The sequence below is a fragment of the Haplochromis burtoni genome, unplaced genomic scaffold, assembly GCF_018398535.1.
Source record: "Haplochromis burtoni strain Fernald_Lab_line unplaced genomic scaffold, NCSU_Asbu1 Contig_14, whole genome shotgun sequence".
In the NCBI taxonomy this organism is placed as follows: Eukaryota; Metazoa; Chordata; class Actinopteri; order Cichliformes; family Cichlidae; genus Haplochromis; species Haplochromis burtoni.
Genome location: NW_024582375.1, coordinates 4,070,304 through 4,080,073, shown reverse-complemented (window position 1 = coordinate 4,080,073; position 9,770 = coordinate 4,070,304). Strand labels below are relative to the sequence as shown.

General features: G+C 38.3%; 1 protein-coding gene across 1 annotated transcript; it reads right to left on the bottom strand.

The window, feature by feature from the left end:
• Positions 1–2,092: 2,092 nt before the first annotated feature.
• LOC102300860 (calcitonin gene-related peptide 2) lies at positions 2,093–4,549 on the bottom strand. The gene is made up of 4 exons (XM_005915733.3): positions 4,396–4,549; positions 3,066–3,162; positions 2,677–2,817; positions 2,093–2,586 (listed from the first exon to the last, which is right to left on the bottom strand). The coding sequence occupies exons 2-4, from the start codon at positions 3,143–3,145 to the stop codon at positions 2,412–2,414; spliced, it is 396 nt and encodes a 131-aa protein (XP_005915795.1). The 5' UTR covers positions 3,146–3,162; positions 4,396–4,549; the 3' UTR covers positions 2,093–2,411.
• Between the last annotated feature and the right edge of the window lie 5,221 nt (positions 4,550–9,770).

Here is a 9,770-nt window from a genome sequence, read left to right as displayed (position 1 = left end):
TATCTATCTATCTATCTATCTATCTATCTATCTATCTTTAATGTCACATCATTCTTTAGTTAATTCCCTCAGCAGGAGGGAAATTATAAAGGAGAAAGTGAAGAAAGCAGAACCGGCCTAATGAAGAGGGCCATGATGATGATGATGATGATGATGATGAAGAGCTGTGAATCTGATTACACTGTAGCATAAATCAAATTAGTCACCTGAAGTATATACTGTGCAATATTACATACTGAAGGTTACATACTGAAGTAAGGTACAATATAAAAACTATAAACCTGCACTCACTGGTCACTTTCTCTGCTACACCTGTTCAGCTGTTCCTTAACACAAATATCTAATCAGTAAATCACATGGCAACAACTGAGTCTACTCCTGAAGTTCAAACCGAGCATCAGAATAAATATGACAGTGACTGTGAGAGTGGCATGGTTGTTGGGACGGGAGAGGCTGGTCTGAGTATTTCAGAAACTGCTGATCTTTGGGATGGTCCCAAACAACCATCTCTAGGATTTATGTAGAGAAGGGTCTGAAAAACAGAAAACATCCAGTTCTCTGGGTGAAAATGAAGATATTGGCCAAACTGCCTCGAGCTGATAGGAAGGGAACAGTAACTCAAATAACCACTCGTTATAACCAAGGTATGCAGTAGAATATCTATGTATGCACAGCACATCAAGTCACAAAGTAGATGGGCTACAGCAGCAGAAAACCACATCGGGTACTATTTCTGTCACAGCTGAGACTGGAATTCCCACAGGATCACAAAAATTGGAAAACTGGAATAAACTTGCCTGGTCTAATGAGTCTCAATTATTTGCTGTGACATTAGCTGTAAGCAACATTAAACTATGGATCCATCCTTCCCCGTATCAGTGTGGCTGGTGTTGTTGTAATGGTGTAGCAAGCTTTGGGACACTTAGTACCAACTGAGCATTTATACACCACAGTCTGACTATTGTTGCTGGTCATGTCCGTCCCTGTATGACCACAGTGTACCATCTTCTGATTGCTGTTTTCAGCATCATGTCACAAATCATCTCAAACTTGACACTGAGTTCCCTGTACTTAAACAGTATAGTGAAAAGGTGTAGTCACATCATGGACGTGCAACTAACAAATCTGCAGGAACTGTGTGACGCTGTCATGTCGATATGGGCCTGAAACTCTAAGGAATGTTTCCAGAAACTCATTGAATCTCTTCCATGAAGAATTAAGAGTGTCCTGAAAAAAAAGTGGCTTTAACGAAGGACTAAGAAGGTGTAGATAATACGGTGGCCGATGAGTTCATAGCACGCCACTTAAGGTACTTTTTGGATGCTTTGGGGTGCATCGTCTTCATGGCATTGATGTGCAAAGTTGGTTTGATATGGACTCAAATAACAGGCACTAAAAATGACTTGAAGAAAATGGTACCTCATAAGCTTCTGCATTTCATAATACCAGGAAGTCAGACTAATTATTTAGTGTTAAAAGTCCCTCAGAAGTTCCTACCGCTTCCCCTGTTTTGTGTGTCTTGAGCATTTGCTTGCGTCAGCAACATATACGACTTTTTGGTTTTACAGAAATGAAAGTGGTGTTTATCTTGTCTAGCAAGAAAGTGAACAAGTGTTATTCTCAAAATGCTGAACCATCGTTTGCTTGTGATGAGAGTGAAAGATCGGGTTGAATTTGGGGCTGAATCATCAGCATTTCCTCTGAGTTTCTTTGGCTGCTGTGTTCCTCATGAAAGCTTGACGTTATGACAAACGTGAGTTGTTTATTTCTTGGTGTTATGGAGCTGGGTGAATTAATGAGCTGCGTGAAATAGGATGGCTACTTCATTTTTAAGTTTATTCCAGTGGCAATGCAACTTTCAGAGTTTGCTCATAATCAAAGTGAAATACTTTTATTTGATTAATGGACATCTCCTGAAAGAAAACGTTTTCTGTACTCATCAGATGGATGCTAACAGCTCACAGCTCCTGCGTGCAGCTCTAATACAATAATGTGGCTTAAAATGCATAAAGGTTCTAAAAAATATAAATATATATATATTTTTTACAATTTTATTATCAAAACAACAAATAACATTTATTTTATATTGCTTTACATGTTTTTCCTTTATTTTATTTCCCATGAATTACTTTAACATTTGGTTGTTTTTTATTATTATTATTCCCATCATGCCATTGTGCAACAACATATGAAGCCACAACACACAAAAAGGCAGAAAAAAATATACAGTGATGTTTTAAATCAAAGGCACTGTTTCTTAAGTTAAGAAAGTAATCAAGAAAAGTCTGTGATCATTGCCATCATTGCCATCATTATATATATGTCATTCTCACAATCATTGTTACATGATTGGTTATATCATCAGAGCTGTGAGGATTGCTGCAAATGCTGTGGAGTTTCCTCAGTTGGCACTAGAGATTCACGTAGCCTGAAGGCTCCAGTAGGTCTCTTTTGCCGTAGGTGGCAGATCCCACATTGGTTGGTGCGTACACAGTACCAATAGTGTTACTGGAACGGACCAGGAAGTCTGCTAGCCTCTGGGTGACACAGGTGGCTGTGTTGCACTTTCTCTTCTCTATATGGTGACTAAGAAAAGCACAGATATTAAGAAACACCTCAAAAATACTCGTAGATTTCAACTTTTTTTAAAATGAAATCAAGCAATAATGCTGCTACCTGTTCATAGCTGTGAGCCCCCTTCGTGGCCGTGTACCCACGAGGCTGAGAAATGGGTTGGAGATTAGCCCGGGAAGCAACCAGGCTTCGCTATCTGGGAGATCGCTTTCTTGCTCGCTGGATGAGCTGGGACTGAAGTACCTGAATCACAGAGGACAAAGGGCTAAACCATTTGACATTGATAATAGGCTCTTGAAGATATCCACAACTCCCGAGAACAAGGAGAGAAAGTGGCCACTTAGCTCCAGCCCCACTTCTCCCTGCACAGTGAAACACTTTCCCCACAAATGAGCACAGTTGGTTTCCATCTTTGATTATCAACATTTGAGGCTAATGAAAGCCAAAGTTCTCCTGCACCTCGGCTCTCTGCTTTGAATGTGTTGGCTTACCTATAGCTTGGGGCAGCGGTGATGCAGTGCAGCAGCACAAGCAGCATGAGAAGAAGCACAGGCACCCTGAGGTGATACATGCTGTAAGCGTGATTACCTGCAAACACAACAGGAGTTACATTTGTTTATTGTGCTTCAGGGAAAACCAGTGAGACGTGTGATAGTTTTGTCTGATTCCCAACAAATTAGGTACATCATCAAAATAGATGTCAGGGTCTAACATAAGTGTTAAGCTATGTTAAATTATATTTGAAAAAAATGCAATAAAGTTATAGTTAGACTGCCAAAAATGCATTTTTTAAAAAAAATCTGTGAAATAGTTTTAAAAGCAATTAAATCCATGGTATCGACTCATCTGATACTGGGATTTTTCCACCATAAAATGGAGCAAGCAGACATTTTCAAGCAGGAGCAGTCTGAAAAACAAAGCTTGTTGTTCCTGGAAATGCTGACATTATTTCAACTTCAGCAACGTGCAGCACAATAATTAGAATACAGTTGCTTTTAAATGCAAATCTGAAGAAACACTTGAGCTGACTTTGCAAAAACAATATGGGATGGATTCATTTAGAATTTTACTTCAACTAGGACAGTACATTTGCCAGTACTGGTTTCTTAAAGGTAATTTAATGGCACCAGCTTTAAATGTTGAACATGCGTGCATCATTTTATTCACATTGAATATATTTTAAATATATAAATGTCATGTATGTCCTGACCATGTGCAATTTTAGTATAGGGTGCAATATTTTCAGGATTTGATTTTGAAGTAAAAATAATTAAGAATGTATTATTTTGTAATATATATCCAAATTTGCTGAGTAGCTTAAATGTTAGATTATAATGACATCATTTTATAACATTTCATTACTAATTAATCAGCTGCATATGTGTTCAAATGATGACAAAGTCTTTTATTGTGTTAGTCGTATGAAAATAGTAGCAGCAATCTCACTGTTACATCTGTTTACAGAACAACATAATATTTTTTTTAAATAAATAGTTTGTTTTTTTTCCGTTTTTGTACATTTCAGTCTTAGTTATATTTCCACAGAATCATCTAACTTAATGTAGATTTCATCTACACATTTCCCTGTGCTCTATGTGAATTTCCATCTTTTACTTAATCTTCTAACCTCTCTTTTACTTACTTAAAAAATATGCAAGAAATAGACTTACTAAAATATTCCCTTTTTAATTTTTTAAAGAAAAATGTTACTATATACAAACTGAGATAAATGTCAGTTTCTTCTAGCACCTCATTAACAACTATAAATAAAACCTGTGGGGGAAAAAGACATCCAAGCCATAGGAAAGACAAAATACTCACTTTCTGTAGTCTTGGCTAGATCCCAGTCTGCTACTGGAGCTCTCCAAGGTTTGTCAGACTGTCACACAAGCCGACTGCAACAGTTATAGGCTCTCTGCTCAAACCACTTGTGACATCAGCTCTCTCCAAATATAGCCTTGCATTTTCATCTACAAAAGGGTGGGGTAGGGAATAAAGCGGGTCTTATACATGTCATATAACACTCGGTTCTACCGTAATGTACACTCTTTAATATTCACATGAGCAGAATAAAAAAAAAGAACGAAAGATCATCGCAGTACACAGACACAAACACACGCACGTCTGCATACGTCACCATCCTCATCATCACAGTCGTCACTATTGTCATCAGCTGCCGTGATGGGACTGACCCGCCACAAACCCACACCAGGGAGAAGAACACTGTCAGGCTGTCTTCCTATTTACCTTGAGACATGTAGTGAACTTTTACTGTAGGTCACCAAACTCTGGCCTTAGCGCCTTCCTCTGGGCTTCAACGACGATGAATAAAACATGTGAAGATGAATTATCATCAATAATAAATGGTGCCTCATTATTTTGATGGGACATGTCACAAGCAACACAGTATTAATTAATGAATTGATGGTAAAATTTGAGACACTTTAGAACCGCACGACCCAGCAGTGTGACAAGTTGAAAACTAGACTAGTAGTTGCATCTTCTTATTTAGTTTCCTAAAGACTGTATAAGCAAATATTAAGTTGTTTTCTTTTAAGTAAACAATATGCATCGCTTGGAATCCAAAAGGTGATTGATCGAGGTTTTATTTACTGAGATAAAAACCCAACAAGAGAGATTGCTCTCTGACTTGTGCGCTTAATCACCACATCTAAACAGAAAACGTGTCCTTAACAACCACAAGACTTTTAGAACAATGTCCTTTGGGCAAATGAGACCAAAGTGGAGCTGTTTGGCTGTACTACACAGCACTGTGTTCACAGCATATCAGCACAAACACCTCATACCGGCTGTCAAGCATGGCGGTGGAGGGGTGATGATTTGGGCTTGTTTTACAGCCACGTTACCTGGGAACCTTGCAGTGACTCACAGAGTCACTGAACGTGTTACAATGGTCCAGTCAAAGTCCAGACCTCAACCTGGCTGAAATGCTGAGAGAGCTGTGCATAAATCAATGCCTGCAAAAATCAATGAACGGAAGCAAGATTGTACAGAAGAGTGAGCCAAAATTCCTCCACAGGAATGTGAGAGACTGATAAAGTCACACAGATAATGATTACTTCAAGTTATTGCTGCTAAAGGTGGTTCTAAAAGCTACTGAACGATAAGGTGCACTTAGACAGGTAGTGTGAAAAAATTCCTATCTACAATCAGGGAATATCAGCCTCCCTTTGAACTGATAATCATGTTATTAAGTAATGTGTAATGTAATATGTATTATAAATCTGTATATATAGTATGTTTTAATACAACACACATTTATATAAATCTACAGAAAATAAGCAGCAAATACAAATAGACAATTCTGATGAGCTGTGGTTTTCACAGAAAGATATCTCATAAAAATGTACTCATAAAACACTGCAAGAAAAAAAAAGACCACCAGTTTCACAGCAACACAGTGCATGACTCTTAATGTCATAGTTATTGTTACTGGTGAGCCAAAGAGAGCATCCTACTATCTCACTGGGGAGATGCCAGCACAGGCAGCAGGCTGCTGGTAAGTGCTAGTGGTTTTCACCGCAGATTGAGCTAACAGACATATAGTGCACTCTTAATGGACGTATAACACCCCCAAACCCACTGCGGTCTGATGAACACCTCCCCGAGTTTCCTGTAAGCTTCAAAAAAAAAAAAAAAGGTAACTGCAGAGACAGTGACAGGATATTTTTCTGATTCCTCTGCAGCTACATGGGTTTTTATTATTTCTTTGCACAATATCAGCTCAAAGTTTCAAAGTTGTGACTGATTTATTTACATTAATGCATAATCACGTGAGAGTCCGAAAACAATTACTTGATTTAGCTATAAACCAGAGATTTTGTGCCTCAGGACTTTTGGTAATTTACAACTTTTTGAGGAAGAAAAAAGAAAAGAAATTTTCTTTTTTTTAATGGAAGTCCTGGAAAACATTGAGTCAAGTCATGTCATCATGTGGTGCCTTGGATTGATTTTGTACATGCGAGAAGTCCAACCTTACAGTTTGATTTAGCACAAAAACAAAGCTCACACAAAACCAAGTGAACCTTCACAAGCTTCATCAAATCCTGTTTAATCCAGTTTTTTTCCCTTTCACTTTTAGTGCAGAGATTTCTGCTTGTAAGCATCAATAAATATGGTCAGCATGGTTCATTAGTATTCTTGTAGCACTGAATCTAAGTGGGATGAAACCTCACTGGAGAATCATTCGGACGTAAGCAAGGAGTGCCAGCAGCGCAGTGCTATGACTTGTTTGCACCGAGAGCATCGACGCCTGGAAATGTTTCCATGTTTGTAGTTAACTACTGTCACATGGGCAGTTTGGCACGATGCATTACCTGATTGGTGTGGGAAAACTCTTTGGTCACATGATTTCATCACTTTTGTTTATTCGAGGGAGGAGCACTCACACACGACACCTGTGTGTGTCAACTCTCTGGCCCGTGATGCATCCACAGATAAAAATAAACACTTGACGTCACCAACATCTACCTCTACATGGAAACCAAATAGCATGTTTTTTGAATTAATTGCATTAATGACATCTTAGTGAGGAAGGTGTTTTGTTTTGTTGCTTTGTGAATGCATTTTTACCTTCCTACTAAATATCTCTTGTACATCAAGCAGTTTTATGCATAAAGCTACGATTCTGGTGTTTTCTTTCTTCTTGGACAGCGTGCATAAGTGCAGAGAAACCCTCATATTTTAGTGGTATTTGTAAAAATATCTCTGCTAATGAGAAGAAACATACTTTAAAACATACTTCTGTGCGCAAAACAAGTCCTCGATTTTGCCTAAACTTAAATCTGATTAGGAATTGTTGTTCAAAAGACCAAATGTGACATGAAAGATTCAAGCTTAGGGACAAAACCTACTGAGGATCTGCACCTAAAAATACTTTTATTTTCTCCTGCTGCCCGGAGCTTAACAGCATAGGCTGGTTGTACATTTCACACAACTCTTAACACAGCAACTCTCTCTCACACCTCTCTGGAGTGTTTTTTCTTTTCAACTTTTTCCCAACTGACGCAAAATCAAGCACACAGATTTTTACACTGGTCAAAACAGCTGGTGAAAACAAAGACACATTTAGCAGCTACATTTGTGATCTAGTCTTTTGTACTTCACCTTGATGTTTGAGCCTCACCGTACAGTCTAAAAATACCCCCCATCCCCTAAAACGTATCAATATTCCTGATCTTGTTTGGAATGTTTTTCATCTCATCATGTTTTCAATTGATAAAAGATCTTGACTGCAGGCATTCCAGTTTAGCATCCAGACTCTTCTACTATGAAGCCATGCTACTGAAACAAATGCAGTATACAATTTCGGATTGGCCTTAGGGTTAAAAATATATTCCTCTAAAACGTTTTCAACATTCATGACACATTTCCACATATTCCTCCTGAATGACAAGTCTGCTTTTCAGTCTGAAGTATTTGGGCTCCATGTTTTCCAAAAAGTATTTCAAGGGTCGGTCTGTCTCAGCACAGAACAGTTTTCCATTTTGCATTTTATATGAGCCTTGGTCCACAGACAACAGCAATGTTTCTGGATCATGTTCACTTATGGCTTCTTTTTTGCATGACAGGGCTGCATTTCTGGATGGCACGGTCAGTGATCATGCCTGTTTTTAATGCAGTGCCACTTGAAGATCACAGGCACCTGATATTTTTTTTCAGGCTTGTCCTAAAGTCCTCACAATTTCATGTTGAGAAAAATTATTCTGAAATTGCTGCACAATCTGGAGATACTCTTTTTTTGTTTTTTGGTTACTGCATAGTGATAAACCTCTGACCTTTTTTACTTTTGAGAAACTTTGCCTCTCTTACCTGCTTTTATTACAATACAGAATCATGTTACTGAGCTGTTGTCAGGTAAACTAACCCTTTTGGAGACGTGTTGTTGCCACCAAATTCAAAATGACCTAGCATTTTTGTGGTTTATGGAATTTGCAAATCATTGCATTTTGTTTTGATTTCCATTTTAAAATGTCCTAACCTTTTGGAACTGGGATTGTATATAGAAGATGACTTTATATTATCTATAAAAAAGGGAAAGGGTACTGTGGTTCCCTGAGGTTTTTCCCATTTTTCAGGCAAATACTTGCTACTTACCAGCCCAGCTGTAAAAAAAAAAAAAAAAACCTTGAAAGATCGTGTCACAAACCAGAAATGGAGATGGACTGCCTTCAAAGTAAACGTTGTTCCTCGGAGCTTTTACTTTGAAGGCAAACTTTCTGAATGTGTTGCTGCCATGCCCAAACGTTTCACAATTTTATTGCATCTCTATGACTGCATTTATAGACAAATGCATTCCATTCAAAGTCTGTACTGTGTATACATGCAAAAATAATTCTAGTCATTCAAACATCCATTTATTTACACAAAAGAACATTTTTTTTCAAGAAGTTGAAGTAATCTATAAAATTTTTCACTCTGGGACCTTGCAAAGCGGTCATGTGATCCCATACATACATCAGCACAACTTCATTTTTGTTCCAGAGACTGTTTCTACAAATGTGGAAATGGGACCACTGGTAGCGCTCTTTCTTCACAGGATTAAGCGTGATATAACCAGTGTTGGGTAACATTACTTTTAAAAATAGCATGTAAATTTAAAAGATTACTGGATATAAAAAGTAATCAGTTACATTAAAGCATTACCTAAAAAAAATAAAATAAAACCCCTTTTGCATACAGCATGCTGGTTATACGTCCAGAGGGCTTGTAGTCTACTGTACTGACTTTACTTCATTGATTAGCATGTTGACAGCATCATCTTCAGTTCCACAGAACCAGCATCAAGCTTGTTAATTTCCCTCGTAGAGCAAGCTTTAGCTGAAGTTTTTGAGAAGCAGAGTGTGGTGGAGCACGACTGCGGGGAGGCGGACACACCTGAGTTGCATTGGGTCATCAAGCCTCCCTGGCATATGAGAGTGAACTGGCTCCTGAATGGTGTTGTTGTTGGTGTATGGGCGGCTGGGAGCTGAGAAGATGCAACCGCGAGAGTGTTTGAACAACAACCAGGAAAGTGTGTGTTAATGAGTGTTATAATGTGGTCCATCATTCATGCCACATACAGTCATCAGTCTCTTTCTCAACTGGCCTTACCACTTACTTTGACTGCAGATTACTTCAAAACATGAAGCACAGCTCCTTAGCAGCTGACAGACAATAAATATAACTGTGGTACA

Coding starts and splice junctions, on each gene's coding strand:
- LOC102300860 (XM_005915733.3), bottom strand. CDS start 3,145: ATGTATCACCTCAGGGTGCCTGTGCTTCTTCTCATGCTGCTTGTGCTG. Junction 2,818..3,065: donor ACCGCTGCCCCAAGCTATAG/GTAAGCCAACAC, acceptor TCTGTGATTCAG/GTACTTCAGTCCCAGCTCAT. Junction 2,587..2,676: donor GGGCTCACAGCTATGAACAG/GTAGCAGCATTA, acceptor TGCTTTTCTTAG/TCACCATATAGAGAAGAGAA.